General features: G+C 48.5%; 1 protein-coding gene across 1 annotated transcript in view; it reads left to right on the forward strand.

Moving 5' to 3' along the window:
* The first annotated feature begins 1555 nt into the window (after window positions 1-1555).
* The window catches only part of LOC135893499 (protein-arginine deiminase type-1-like), a 36639-nt gene continuing 22022 nt past the window's right edge, over window positions 1556-16172 (forward strand). Inside the window, exons 1-3 of the mRNA XM_065421330.1 lie at window positions 1556-1644; window positions 13202-13382; window positions 14641-14713. Of these exons, the coding sequence (XP_065277402.1) occupies window positions 1556-1644; window positions 13202-13382; window positions 14641-14713 (343 nt within the window). The remainder of the gene's footprint in view (window positions 1645-13201; window positions 13383-14640; window positions 14714-16172) is intronic.

Consider the following 16172-nt stretch of genomic DNA (forward strand, 5'->3'; position numbering starts at 1 on the left):
AAGTTAGATATTTTCACTGGGTATAACAGAGCCACCTCAGAGCCACCTCAGTTGGGGTCAAAGATCCAGAGTCACTGTGCAAAGCAAAAAGGACTCTCTTTTCTCCCCTCTGGTGCAACGTCAGACAGGATGGACTCCACCCCATGCCGGGGGTCAGCAGAAGGAGCCTGCCAATATTATTTATTATTTGTATTGTGGTGGTGCCTAGGGACCCTAGTCACAGAGCAAGACCCAAAAAGGATTATCCTCAGATGCAGGGCTGGCCGTACGGGTGGATGACATGGGTGACCGCCGTGGTCAGGGGAGGCTCCATAGTGAAGATGCAAGGAGCAGAGCAGGGCGGGCCTGCGGTATGAGGCCATGGAGGGGGAGGCAGCGGGGGCCAGGGACAATGGGGGGATGGGTGGGGAAGAGTGGGAGCTGGGGTGTCAATATACAAGTTGGCCCAGGGTGCCAATTTTCCTAAGGCCGGCCCTGCTCAGATGAAGCCAAAAATCTCCTGGGATTTCGCCACCATTTGATCCTATCCATAGCCTCGATTCAGCCCTGAACCTGAACCCAGAACATAACCCCGAGCTGGGTCTGAACACCACCTCCTAGAACACTCCCGTTTGCCTACCCCAAGGCGGGTTTTTAAGACTCAAATAACCTTGTAAAGCCCCTAGCCCGGGTGAAGCGCTCCATCTGACCATCCCCAGGAGCAGCACATTGAGCAAACACCCAGGACTTTCTGATCTTCCACACCTGAGTTTGTCGTGAGCCAGTCTCCGCATTTGGAATGACCATGCAGGCAACGCTTGGAAGTGGCACACTCCAACCGAGCCCACACTACAAGAAGGATGTGGAAAAATTGGAAAGAGTCCAGCGGAGGGCAACAAAAATGATTAGGGGTCTGGAGCACATGACTTATGAGGAGAGGCTGAGGGAACTGGGATTGTTTAGTCTGCAGAAGAGAAGAATGAGGGGGGATTTGATAGCTGCTTTCAACTACCTGAAAGGGGGTTCCAAAGAGGATGGATCTAGACTGTTCTCAGTGGTACCTGATGACAGAACTAGGAGTAATGGTCTCAAGTTGCAGTGGGGGAGGTCTAGGTTGGATATTAGGAAACACTATTTCACTAGGAGGGTGGTGAAGCACTGGAATGGGTTCCCTAGGGAGGTGGTGGAATCTCCTTCCTTAGAGGTTTTTAAGGTCAGGCTTGACAAAGCCCTGGCTGGGATGATTTAGTTGGGGATTGGTCCTGCTTTGAGCAGGGGGTTGGACTAGATGACCTCCTGAGGTCCCTTCCAACCCTGATATTCTATGATTGGGTCAACCCAGCTTCTGCCCTTTCTTCCTCCACCCCCTCATCTAAAACCAAAACAGAAGTAGGTAGAGACCTTGGAGGGGGAAGGGCCTGAGCCTCCAGCTAGTCAGTTCAGATAGGGAAGGGAGGAGGGTGGAGCAAATTTTCTATGCCTTGTAATCCAGTCATGCTGGTTTGCCTGTAAAAAAACAGAACAGCAGAGGAGCACAGCTGCTCACTTCGCACACGTTTATGGGCCAAGGCCAACTATGATGCAGCGGAGAGTCCAGGTGTCCACCGAGAGCCCCAGCTATGCCGTCTGTGTGCTGGGCACAGAGGTCTCTATAGACATCTCTGGGTAAGACATTCATTTTTCATACCGGGAGATTTGCTGATCTTTGTCACTTTCTCTAATCCGTTTCGACTGTCCAAGGCCAATAGGGTGGGGAGCGGCCTCTAGTATTTCGTGGTTATTTTACAGATGAGCCCAAACGAAAAACATGGATCTAAACTCCCTCGCTGAAACTTGCATCCCGTCTCTGGCCCTCCATCCCAATTTCCTAGGCAGCGTTAGCATAATGTGAGATCTGGGGTGAAATGCTCCCATTTTCAAAAGGGAATCAGACACTTACTGAAACTCAAGGGAAGGAGGGTGACCAGATGTCCCGATTTTATAGTGACAGTCCTGATATTTGAGGCTTTGTCTTCTATGGGTGCCTATTACCCCCCAGCCCCTGTCCCGATTTTTCACGCTTGCTCTCTGGTCACCCTAAAGGGAAGTGACTAGGTCACTTTTGAAAATGGGACTTAGGCACTTTTGGAAATTTTCCCTTGGTCTCCTTGCATTATTTCCACTGCTGGAAGGAGACCATGGCCTGGTATCACCTTGTCCCTAAATGGCTATGGCTACGTCTTCACTGGGGGAGGGGGGGGAAATCGATTTAAGATATGCGAATAGCGTAGCTGAATTCGACGTATCCGAGCCGACTTACCCCGCTGTGAGGACGGTGGCAAATCGACCTCCACGGCTCCCCCGTCGACAGCGCTTACGCCTACCTGCGCTGGTGGAGTACAAGCGTCGATTCGGGGATCGATTGTCGCGTCCCGAGGAGACGCGATAATTCGATCCCTGAGAGATCGATTTCTACCCGCCGATTCAGGCGGGTAGTGAAGACGTAGCCTATGTGAGGTATTAAACCAGTTCTGAAATGCAGATTCAAACACAGATAGCTGAGGCAACTGCAGATACTAAAGCCAGTGCACACCCCTGCTCAATGGATGCTATTTCTGGCCATCAGAGTGCTAGGCAGCAACCGCGCTGTGGGAGTAACTTGTAAAGAAAGAATAAATATGCCGTCTTCTAAGCACATAAAAGTACATGAATATGCCAGAGTACGTTTTAAGGGGTAACCTAAGGAAAAGAAGATTTTTCCGATGCGAAGACCAAGAGTTACTTTATTGTGCCAGAAATGAGGTTGTATTTGCTAATGCTGTTCCATTATGACGATTTAATAACGTTTGTACCGAAATAGTGCCTACAGGCAAACCAAGCTAGGAACCTGTTTTGCTAGATGTTGTTCTACACATGATTATTAAAAGTATTTCTAGGATTGGAGCCCTAGTCTTGGACCGGGACCCCCACCGTGCTAGGCGCTGTACAAAAAGATTGTTCCTGTTCTAAAGCGCTCGCCGTCTAGGTAACACAATGGTCGACATTTAAAGGTCAACATTAACCTGTTGTTGCCTTATTGTTACACAAGAGCAATGGTGGTGGAGGAGCCCAGACTGGGGTGGTGAGAATTTGACTGCAGGTGCTGCAGGGTTGGGGGTAAGGGTGGAGGTTGAGGGTTTTTGGCTATGAAGATTGAGCATGGGTGGGGCGCCAGGTCCTGGCTGGCTGGGAGCTTCCCCCCTCACTAGCAGCCCTTTTCTGGCTTTCACAATCATGGCAGCATTCAGTCCTGCTGCCTGACAGGCGCTGTGGCCCAGAGCCATTGAAATCAACAGGGGTTAGGCACCTCGCTGTGTTGGAGGATCTAGGCCTGAGTAAATAGACGACTTCCTTCTCCCCCAAGCACATACAATAAACCCAGGAGAACACACGCACATCTGGCACCAAGCCTCGAGTCCTCTCTTCCATCTCCATCCACTTCCTTTGGCAGCCACGGCCTCAGACTTCAGGACGGAATTAAAAAAATAATAGAACAACTCGGAACGATCCAGTGGTGGACGCAGTTACCCGTGTAACCACGCAACCTTACTGGAGTCACCCTCCTCCTCCCTTTCCCCATTCCCTTGAGTCATTGTCATGGCTACTACCTCATGTAAACCAATCAGGATTATTTACATTGAGAACATATGACTAAGGGAACACGAGCAACATACTGGTCTGAGAATCACCTCTTAAAGCAGGGGTGGGCAAACTTTTTGGCCTGAGGGCCACAACTGCATATGGACTGTATGGTGGGCTATGAATGCTCACGAAATTGGGTGTTGGGGTGCGGGAGGGAGTGGGGCTCTGGCTGGGAGTGTGGGCTCTGGGGTGGGGCCAGGGATGAGGGGTTTGGTTGCAGGAAGGGGCTGCGGGCTGGGGGTAGAGCAGAGGGATTCAGAGTATGGGAGGGAGCTCCAGGCTGATGCAGAGGGTTGGGGTGTGGGAGGGGGTGAGGGCTCTGAGCTGGGGTGCGGGTTTCAGGGTGGGGCCACAAATGAAGAGTTCGGGATGCAGGAGGGGGCTCTGGGCTGGGGCAGCGGGTTGGGGTGCAGGGGAGGGGGCAAGGGCTTCAGCTGGGGGTGCGGGCTCTGGGGTGGGGCTGGGGATTAGGGTTGCAGGAGGGCGCTCTGGGCTGGGACCAAGGGGTTCAGAGGGGGATCAGGGCTGGGGAAGGGGGTTGGGGCCCAGGAGGGTGCCAGGGGTGCAGGCTCCAGGCGGCGCTTACCTCAAGCAGCTCCCGGAGCAGCGGCATGTCCCCCCTCTGGCTCCTACGCGGAGGTACGGCGCTGGCTAGGTGGCTCTGCGTGCTGCCCCCTCCGTAGGCGCCACCCCTGCAGCTCCCATTGGCCACGGTTCCCAGCCAATGGGAGCTGCAGAGCCGGCGCTTGGGGCAGGGGCAGCACACGGGGCCCCTACACGTAGGAGCTGGAGGGGGGACATGCCGCTGCTTCTGGGAGCCACGCAGAGCCACAGCACGCGTGGAGCGAGGCAAGCCCCCGACCCCACTCCCTGGCTGGAACGCCTCCTGCTGGTCATCTAGGAATTAGCTCTCTCAGCCCTGGAGCGCCCTCTATGGGCCAGTGTCTTGCCCTCTGTTGCCTATCCCTCTGCAGTCTCTTTATCTCCACCACGTATAGGCCCCAAGTCCCTCCCAGACCATGGTGCCCCTTGCCTTGGGGTGCTGCCACTCACCCAGGGAACCCCACACCTCTGAGCTCACTGCCAGTCTTCATCTAGCCCCATCCCTCAGGGGCAAACTGCAGTCTGAAGTGGCCACTCATCACTGGCTAGGGGGTTGGACCTCTTGCGTTTCCCTGCAGCCCCAGTACCTCCTTAGGCCTTCCTGCCAGGCCTGAGTTCCCCAGCTCAGCCTGCCCCTTCCCCAACACCGCTCTGTTGAAGGTACCCTGTGCTCCCAGGCAGCCCAGTCCTTCCCACCTCAAGGCTGGAGTGAGACTGCCTGACTCCTACCTCACAGCCCTCTTTATACCAGCCCTACCGGGCCCGGATTGGCTGCTACCTGCCTTCCCCTGATTGGGTCCTTGGGGCAGCCCTTTCCCAGAGCTGGTTTTAACCCCTTTCTCTCCGGAGCGGGGTGCTCGCCACGCTACAAGGTCCCTGGGTTAATCACACATCCCCAGTATCTGTTGCTTCTCAGGAGTGCCTGTGTTTTAGCAACAGTAGCATACTAACAGTATGCATACTTTTGCCAAGAGCATGAATTTGTGAGCATCTACTTGAATACATGGCCTCACTTTGGTGCAGGGCCTCAGGTCTTGCACCAGACCCAGTGCTCCAGGATCTCTCTCTTTCTGTCCCCTACCCTGGTCATCTCATCATACATCTTAACTTGAGGGGAATTTCCCCACCTCCTCTAAGAAATTATGAAACCATTTGTTAGTTTCAGTAAAGCATCTGCCCCAAACCTATAAGGATACAGCTTTGAATACATAAAAGGCCAGATCCTCATGACTTTAAAGGAACTATGATCATTTGCAGCAGCTGATGTAGTGGCCCAAAATGTAGAGCTGGCAGAAAAATGGAAAAGATGTCCCGAACAATTTGGTATGTTCTACAGTGTTTCTGCTTCGCGGGCTCCAAAATGGAACTATTTTTCCCTCCCCCGCCCAAATCGTGAAACTTCTTCAAAATGTTTAGATGTTTTAAAATATATCTCCCAGGCCCTCCCTTCCTCATTGGTGCTGTTGAATGCAATTAAATGAATGACATCCACGATTCTTTCTTCCATTTTTTCATTCCCCTTTCCTTTTGCTACTCTGTAACTTTTCACACTTTCTCTAACCTTGGGAAAGGAATAAAAGGGGAAAAAAAGGAAAGGTAAAAAATCAAAGTCAGGCCATTTTAAATTTTGAGTTTTGACAAAAATCTAGAACATTCGTGAAATTTTGTTTCATGCTTTCGGTCTGGGGAAAGGGCCATATTTTGCTGAAAAATTGCTTCAAACAAAACATTTCAACCAGTTTGACTAAGATGTCATAGGATGCAATCCCACTTTCCCATCCTCTTTCCCTGCAGGGGGCTTTCCCCTCCCCCACTCTGGGTCTCCGCTTTCATGCCTGCCCATCCACCCAATTCGCCCCCATAGGTAGAGTTTGGGGGGGGGGCACAGGAGGGCATTGTCCACCCCCCCGAACTGCAAGCCTCAGGCAGGCAGCCTGAGGGTGCAAAGTAAGGCCTTGGCTACACTGGCGCTGAACAGCGCTGCAACTTGCTGCGCTCAGGGGTGTGAAAACGCCCCCCCCCAGCGCAGCGCTGTAAAGCGCCAGTGTAATCAGAGCCTGCAGCGCTGCACGCTCGCTCGCAGCGCTGCAAGCTACTCCCCTCGGAGAGGTGGAGTACATACAGCGCTGTGAGAGCTCTCTCGCAGCGCTGGCGGCGCGACTACACTCGCGCTTCACAGCGCTGCCACAGCAAGCGCTGCCACGGCAGCGCTGTGAAGTCCCGAGTGTAGCCAAGGCCTGAGAGTTCTGCAGAGGAGACAAAAGATTTGTCACGTGCTGCTCCCAGCTTATGCCCCTGGGGCAGGGAGTCAGAATTTTGTTTATAAATAGAGTGATTAACTGGTGATTAAGATAAGAAAGGGCTGTGAGGGTGTTTCCTAAAGTTAAATGAGCTGTTCCAAGCTTGGTGAACTGCAAAAAGTAAAAAGAACAGGAATACTTGTGGCACCTTAGAGACTAACAAATTTATTAGAGCATAAGCTTTCGTGGGCTACAACCCACTTCTTCGGATGCATATAGAGTGAAACATATATTGAGGAGATATATATACACACATACAGAGAGCATGAACAGGTGGGAGTTGTCTTACCAACTCTGAGAGGCCAATTAAGTAAGAGAAAAAAAACTTTTGAAGTGATAATCAAGATGGCTCAGTACAGACAGTTTGATAAGAAGCAAGTGTGAAAATACTTACAAGGGGAGATAGATTCAATGTTTGTAATGGCTCAGCCATTCCCAGTCTTTATTTAATCCTGAGTTGATTGTGTCTAGTTTGCATATCAATTCCAGCTCAGCAGTCTCTCCTTGGAGTCTGTTTTTGAAGTTTTTCTGTTTTAAGATAGCCACCCGCAGGTCTGTCATTGAATGACCAGACAGGTTAAAGTGTTCTCCCACTGGTTTTTGAGTATTATGATTCCTGATGTCAGATTTGTGTCCATTAATTCTTTTGCGTAGAGACTGTCCGGTTTGGCCAATGTACATGGCAGAGGGGCATTGCTGGCACATGATGGCATATATCACATTGGTAGATGTGCAGGTGAACGAGCCCCTGATGGTACGGCTGATGTGATTAGGCCCTATGATGATGTCACTTGAATAGATATGTGGACAGAGTTGGCATCGGGCTTTGTTACAAGGATAGGTTCCTGGGTCAGTGTTTTTGTTCAGTGATCAGAGGATAATGGCCTGTAGAATGTGTAGAATGTGGTGTTACAAGGATAGGTTCCTGGGTCAGTGTTTTTGTTCAGTGATCAGAGGATAATGGCCTGTAGAATGTGGTGTTAGAGAGCTGTCTAGCAGCCTCTTGGTCATATTCCAATTTATTCATGATGACGACAGCACCTCCTTTGTCAGCATCACTTACCCCATAACCTCAGCCATGCTGAACACAACGCCATCTACAGCCTCAGAAACAACCCTGACATCATTATCAAAAAGGCTGACAAAGGAGGTGCTGTCGTCATCATGAATAAATTGGAATATGACCAAGAGGCTGCTAGACAGCTCTCTAACACCACATTCTACAGGCCATTATCCTCTGATCCCACTGAGGATTACCTAAAGAAACTACACCATCTGCTAAAAAAACTCCCTGACAAAGCACAGGAACAAATCTGTACAGACACATGCCTAGAACCCCGACCAGGGACATTCTATTTGCTACCCAAGATCCATAAACCTGGAAATCCTGGACGCCCCATCATCTCAGGCATTGGCACCCTAACATCAGGCTTGTCTGGTTATGTGGACTCTCTCCTCAGACCCTACGCTACCAGCACTCCTAGCTATCTTCGAGACACCACTGACTTCCTGAGGAAACTACAATCCATCGGTGATCTTCCAGAAAACACCATCCTGGCCACTATGGACGTAGAAGCCCTCTACACCAATATTCCACACAAAGATGGACTACAAGCTATCAGGAACAGTATCCCCAATAATGTCACAGCTAACCTGGTGGCTGAACTCTGTGACTTTGTCCTCACCCACAACTATTTCACATTTGGGGACAATATATACCTTCAAGTCAGCGGCACTGCTATGGGTACCCGCATGGCCCCACAGTATGCCAACATTTTTATGGCTGACTTAGAACAACGCTTCCTTAGCTCTCGTCCCCTAACGCCCCTACTCTACTTGCGCTACATTGATGACATCTTCATCATCTGGACCCATGGAAAAGAAGCCCTTGAGGAATTCCACCATGATTTCAATAATTTCCATCCCACCATCAACCTCAGCCTAGATCAATCCACACAAGCGGTCCATTTCCTGGACACTACTGTGCTAATAAGTGATGGTCACATAAATACCACCCTATACCGGAAACCTACTGACCGCTACACTTACCTACATGCCTCTAGCTTCCATCCAGGACACACCACACGATCCATTGTCTACAGCCAAGCTCTAAGATATAACCGCATTTGCTCCAATCCCTCAGATAGAGACAAGCACCTACAAGATCTCTATCAAGCATTCTTAAAACTACAATACCCACCTGCTGAAGTGAAAAAACAGATTGACAGAGCCAGACAAGTACCCAGAAGTCACCTCCTACAAGACAGGGCCAACAAAGAAAATAACAGAACACCACTAGCTGTCACCTTCAGCCCCCAACTAAAACCTCTCCAGCGCATCATCAGAGATCTACAACCTATCCTGAAAGATGATCCTTTACTCTCACAGATCTTGGGAGACAGACCTGTCCTCGCTTACAGACAACCCCCCAACCTAAAGCAAATACTCACCAGCAACCACACATCACTGAACAAAAACACTGACCCAGGAACCTATCCTTGTAACAAAGCCCGATGCTTTGTTATGCTTATGCTCTAATAAATTTGTTAGTCTCTAAGGTGCCACAAGTACTCCTGTTCTTTTTGCGGATACAGACTAACACGGCTGCTACTCTGAAACCTGCAAAAAGTAAGCAGCTTACAATTGTTGTATTCAAGAGATAGTAACAAATTTACCTTTCTTTGAGCTGATAACTGATTGTTTAGAAGACAAAGGAAATGCAGTAGATCTAATCTGCCTGGATATCAGGAAGGCATTTGATACAGTTCCACATGAGAAATTATTAGTTAAATTGGAGAAGATGGGAATTAATATGAGAACTGAAAGGTAGATAAGGAACTGGTTAAAAAGAAGACTACAACGGGTCATACTGAAAGGTGAACTGTCAGGCTGGAGGGAAGTTACTAGTGGAGTTCCTCAGTCTTGGGACCAACCTTATTTAACATTTTATTACTGACCTTGGCACAAAAAGTGGGAGGGTGTTAATAAAATTTGCAGATGACATGAAGTTGGGAGGTATTGCCAGTCCCGAGGAGGACCGGAATATCATACAAGAAGATCTGGATGACCTTGTAAACTGGAGTAATAGAAATGGGATGATATTTAATAGTGCAAAGTGCAAGGTCCTGCATTTAGCGACTAACAATAAGAATTTTTGCTATAAACTGGGGACTTATCAGTTGGAAGTGAGAGTGGAGGAGAAAGAGCTGGGTGTATTGGTTGATCACAGGATAGCTATGAGCCGTCAACTTGATGCGGCTGTGAAAAAAAGCTAATGCAGTCCTAGGATGTATCAGGTGAGGTATTTCCAGTAGAGACAGAGAAATGTTAGTACCATTATGCAAGGCACTGGTGAGACCTCAGCTGGAATACTGTGTGCAATTCTGGTCTCCCGTGTTTAAGGAAGATGAATTCAAACTGGAACAGGTGCAGAGAAGGGCTGCTAGGATGATCTGAGGAATGGAAAACTAGACTTTATGAGATGAGACTCAAAGAGCTTGGCTTCTTTAGTCTAACCAATAGAAGGCTGAGGGGAGATATGATTACTCTGTATAAATACATCAGAGGGATAAATACCAGGGAGGGAGAGGAGTTAAAGTTAAGCACCAATGTGGACCCCAGAACAAATGGATTTAAACTGGCCATCAACAAGTTTAGGCTTGAAATTAGATCAAGGTTTCTAACTATCAGAGGAGTGATGTACTGGAACAGGCTTCCAAGGAGAGCAATGTGGGGCAAAAAAAAAAAAAAACCCTAACTGGCTTCAAAACTGAGCTTGATAAGTTTATGGAGGGGATGGTATGACAGGACTGCCTACAATGGTGTGTGGCCCATCGGCAACTGCCTGTAGCAAAAATCCCCAACGGCTGGAGACAAGACACTAGATGAGGAGGCTGTTCTTTGTAGTATCTGCCTGGTGGGTCTTGCCCATGTGCTCAGGGTCTAACTGATCATATTTGGGGTCAGGAAGGAATTTCCCCCCGGGTCAGATTGGCAGAGACCATGGGGGCTTTTCACCTTCTTCTGCAACATGGGGCACGGGTCACTTGCAGGTTTAAACTAGTGTAAATGGTGGATTCTCTGTAACTTGAAGTCTTTAAACCATGATTTGAGGACTCCAGTAACTCAGCCAGAGCTTAGGGGTCTATCACAGGAGGAGTGGGTGGGTGAGGTTCTCTGGCCTGCCATGTGCAGGAGGTCAGACTAGATGATCATGATGGTCCCTTCTTACTTTAATAGGAGTATCCTAGTAAGAATAGACATTACAATTTTAAACTAACCAGTGTCCCTTAAGTGACTTGCCACAAGATGTCAGAACATGTTAGTATTAGAGCAGAGTGGGTCTAATATTTATGTAATGTTCTTTCTTGATATAGGAATTAGATACGGTGCTCCTGTCAGATATTTCTAAGTTATTATCTGCAAAAAACACTGGAGTTTTCAGTTGCCTAAGTAGCCCCTGCAATCACAGTTAAAGTTGTCCCCCCCCAATCTGAAATGGTGCCCCTATTGTCAGGCATGGAATTTGTCCCCCCCCCCATGCAGCCCTGTTGGCCTGACTGGAGCCGCCCCCCCAAATATAGAAGTGAAACTACACCTATGCCCCTCTGGGTTCCTGCTTTTTTCACCATTACGCCCCCATTCCTTTGCAGGTCCCTGCTCCCTGTCCACCCTTGCCAAGTCCACTCCCCCACCCCCAGCCTCCCTATTCCTCTCACTCCGCTTGCCCCCTCATCAGGTCCCCACTTCTCCCACTACAAATCCTCCTTATAAGGCTCTCTTAGGTTTCAGAGGGGTAGCCGTGTTAGTCTGTATCAGCAAAAAGAACAGGAGTACTTGTGGCACCTTAGAGACTAACAAATTTATTTGAGCATAAGCCCACGAAAGTTTATGCTCAAATAAATTTGTTAGTCTCTAAGGTGCCACAAGTACTCCTGTTCTTTTTGTGGATACAGACTAACACGGCTGCTACTCTGAAACCTCTCTTAGGTCTGTTAGAGTCCAGGCAACAGACAATGTCTCCATGCAGCAAATTAAGTTGCTGCCTCCGATATAGGTTGACAGCAGTAGGGGGCTGCAGAAAGATTTCTCTGCTGGCCAGACAAGGCAGTCTGGAGGCCCCGATTTTCCTGTGAATCAGTGTTCCCATTTAAACTAAAATCAGTAGGCGCATGCCCAGGGCCAGCTCCAGGCACCAGCCGACCAAGCACGTGCTTGGGGCGGCACCTTGTAAGGGGCGGCCAATCTTGGGGTGGCGCAGCAGCGCTCGGGTTTTTTTGTTTGTTTGTTTTGTTTCGGCGGGGCGGCGCTCGGGGGGGTTGGTTTTGTTTCGGCGGGGCGGCACTGGGGTTTTTTTTGTTTGTTTGTTTTTGGTTCGGCGGGGCGGCGCTCGGGGGGGTTGGTTTTGGTTCGGCGGGGCGGCGCTGGGTTTTTTGTTGTTGTTGTTTTTGGTTTGGCGGGGCGGCGCTCGGGGGGGGTTGTTTTTGTTTTTGTTTCAGCGGGGCGGCGCTCAGGGGGGTTGTTTTTGTTCAGCGGGGCGGCGCTCAGAGGGGTTGTTTTTGTTTTTGTTTCAGCGGGGCGGTGCTGGGGGGGTTGTTTTTGGTTCGGCAGGGCGGCGCTGGGGGTGTGTGTTACGGCGTGGCGGTTTTTTTTTTTTTTTTGCTTGGGGTGGCAAAAAAGTTAGAGCCGGCCCTGCGCATGCCCATTGCTGCCTAGAACATCCCCTGAAACTTGGGGGGCTGATGGGATGCAGCGTCCCAAAGTTAGCACGTTCTAGACAAACACCATTGAGTTGAACATTAGACTCCACTTTGCTCAGTCAATTCAAGATTGTGAGACGCCCAGATCCGACAATGGCAGGGACCACATAAGGACCCCGCCTGCAAGTAATTCACACAGTCTATGGCTGTTCTCTTCATGCCTATAAACACACGCGCACTTTGCCAGTCTTCCAAAATTGGCCCCAGAAGCCATGTACTTGTTCTGGCAGCATGTGATAAATCTGACATTAACACTTCAGCGGTACCCACCAGAAGAGAAGAAGCTATTAGACAGGTTTACAGGTAGATTTAAAATTCTAGAGGAGGCTGAGTGATGACAGATTAATCTCTCTCTTTACGAGTTGCTTCAGGCACTGACATACTCATGTAAAGGGAAACAGGGAATAAATCCCTGAAATATTTTTCTTATGGTTAACGTTTACAGGAGAGATGCAAATCACATGCAAGACAAAAATGCCTCCCCATAGCACATTTAGGTGTTAATAGGTTAATTAATGTTCGCAGGGTGCTTTGAAAGTGTGAAGTGCCGTACATGCTGAGTGCAAAGAATAATTATTGCTTGCAGATGCAAAATCCAGTCCATTTAAATGCCACCTTTTAGCTGAGAACCTCAATCATTAATTTAGCGTCATAAAAATCCCATTTGGTCAGGATTAGATCTGGGGGAAAATGTTCAGAGTCAACGCAAAAAAAAAATAAAAAATGCAGATTTGGCAACATCAAGATGTTACGTGAATGAATTTGCGCCGATTTCACCGATGACTCACAGCACCTATGAGAATTTCCTGAGTCTATGGGGATCTTTAGTGCTTTTATGCGTATACATAGACAGTGAGAGGGACAACTCTGACGGTAACCAAGCGCTCCTTTCTGTCCCAGATCCATACCAAGTGGTGCCACGTCATTTGATGCCCGTGGTACCTCTGGAGTGAGGGTCTATGTTGTCTACAACCCTAATGCTGTGAAGAAACCTGCTGGTACATCGAAATGGACCCTCAATTCTCAGGTGGAGGTCATAGTGTCCATGGACATCCCAAGCAGTACTGTCAATGATAGCAAGGTGCGTGGATTGCTGGGCTTTGAAAGAATCACATGATCATGCCTAGAAACATGGGGTCAATCTTTGCAGGATCAGAAGAAAGGGGCTATTTTAACTACGGGATGTGGCACAGTTGCAGAGTGTTTGTATGTCAGAAGCACAGCGATCACCCAACTTCTAAAGAATAGAATCCTAGCTAAATCTGTGTCGTTAACAGCCACAAAAAGACATAGAAGCGAGTAAGGGTGTGTGTGAAGGGGAGAGAGGTTGCTCAAATAATGGAGAGAAGAAGGGTTAACATGCTGGAAATTCAATGATTGAAAAGTCTGGTGGCAGACGCCCAGGAGCTGGTGCAAGAGAAGAGAAAACTCTTCTTTCACCTTGGCTTTAACTTGGAGATTAACTGTGCATAGGCATTGTCACTCTAGATGAGTGGTGCGCAAACTGGGGGGGCACTCTCCAGGGGGTGCACAAGAGGTTTTTTGAGGGAGGCACAAAGAAACTGGGATCCCGTGGGTCCCATGAATGCCCTCTCCAGCAGCCGCTGCTCTCTGGCCACCCAGCTCTGAAGGCAGCGTCGCCACCAGCAGCAGCACAGAAGCAAGGGATTACTTCAAATTACAAGTCATGGGGGGGGAGTGTGTGGGGGCGGTGACAAATTATGTGACTGGCAAGGCGGGGGGGGGGGCGGGGTTTGTAACTGGAAAAGCTTGCGCACCACTGGTCTGCATAGCCCGGGGCAGAGAGCCTCTCAGCCCGGCTCGACAGATTCTCTAAAAATAGCAGTGGGCTTCACAACACCAGCTCCAGGCCAAGCCACAACTTCAAAGCACTGAACACACAGCTATGTTTAGAGAGCGAACGCAAGCCCTGCGAGCCCCCGTCTGTTAACCCAGGCCGGGAGGCTCGCTGCCATGAGCTGAGTAGCCCAGAAATGACACAGAAAATTCCACGCAATGGGCTTCCCCACCGCCTGTTCCATCGGTAAATTGCCTGGGGTTATAAATCCATCGCCAAGGCCTTTCCCAACTCCCCTTAGCGTGAATTAGGCCTGTTGGATGAATGACTCACCAACTGAATCATCAACTGCCATGAGCATGCAGGATGGTCCTACAGTTGATTTATTGAGGGTGGTCTCCATACCCCCAGCACCCAACCTCAGCAGATATCGGGCATCATGTCTCTCTGAGGGCAATGAAGAGATCACATTCGACAATGGGAGCATGGCATGATATGGACCTTTGCTGGAATGGATCGTGACCAGGCAATGTCTTCACAGGTTAGGATTTCGTACTATGGACAGAAAGAGAATGCACCTATAGAGGGGGCTTGGCTGTACCTCACCTGTGTCAGTAAGTATTGTAAAAACAATTGGCTAAATACACTTGAGACACGCAACCTATTCAGCAAATGGGAATTAGTTTGTGTGCGTCTATAAATACTGTAACAGGTTCTATTTTTCCATCCACTTCATTATAAACTATTCAAAGGGAAGAGAGCAATGGATAAGCCTCCCTTCATTAAATATATATAAGATATGTGTATGTATATATATTAAATATAATATGTACAAACATTCCTTTCAAATAAATAAAAGGGAGACGTTTGTGTTTATGTGTATATTTAATATATATGCAGTGTATATAATAGAAACCAGTGGTTTTCAACCTGTGGTCCACAGACCTCTGGGGGTCCGCAGACTATGTCCAAGATTTCCAAAGGGGTCCGCACATCTATTCAATGTTTTATTGGGGTCTGCAAATGAGAAAAGGTTGAAAACCACTGATATAAACATATTATACACCCCCACCCTCACCATATATATATTTCATGCAGGGAGGTTTGTACGTTTCTCTCTTCCCTTTAAACAGCTTATAATTAAGTGGATGAATGCAAGAAATAGAATGTTAGCATGTTAATCTCGCCTACCCCACCAAATCCATATTCTGTGTCATGTCCCTACCCACCTGGTGTTCTACACCCCTTTCCTATCAACAATATGACTATCTGGCTGGCTAGCAAGGGTCCCAAAGAAACTGGGTGTGGGATTTTCAAAAAAGGCACATACAGCAGAACCTTAGAGTTACGAACACCAGAGTCACGAACTGCCCAGTCAACCACACCCCCCATTGGGAACCGGAAGTACACAATCAGGGAGCAGCAGAGACCAAAAAAACCAGATAAAGGACAGTGCTGGGTTAAACCTAAACTACTAAAAAAAAAATAAGGGAAAGCAGCATTTTTCTTCTGCATAATAAAATTTCAATGCTGAATTAAGTCAATGTTCAGTTGAAAACTTTAAAAAGAATAGCCCTAATGTTTTGTTCAGAGTTACGAACATTTCAGAGTTACGAACAACCTCCATTCCCGAGGTGTTAGTAACTCTGAGATTCTACTGTACATTTGAAAATCCCACCCTAGGAAGCTGACATTTTCCCACCTGCTATGGCCCTCTGAAGATAGGGTGATGGACACTGGCTTCTCAACCAAATGTTTGTCCTGGGCTCAAACTCTGGGCATATACGGGCACTCCCTTAGTCTCCACCAGAGCACATAAAGTGATTCAGCTTCTCCATGTAATGTTCACAGCACACACAGAGAGAGAAGTTAGATAAAAAACACAGCACTCTCTTTCTGGAAGGCTGCACTGTAACACTACTTTATATCTTAGCATTCAGAACCCTAACACACAAGAACCCCAAACCAGAGTTAGACAAAGCAGGCTGCTCCCTAAAACAGCGAGGCACAACTCATCCCATCTTACTTTAGGGTGGCTCTCTGCAGACTGACTGCTGAAAGACCAGATTGCAA

This window comes from Emys orbicularis, chromosome 22, assembly GCF_028017835.1.
Source record: "Emys orbicularis isolate rEmyOrb1 chromosome 22, rEmyOrb1.hap1, whole genome shotgun sequence".
Lineage (NCBI taxonomy): Eukaryota > Metazoa > Chordata > Testudines > Emydidae > Emys > Emys orbicularis.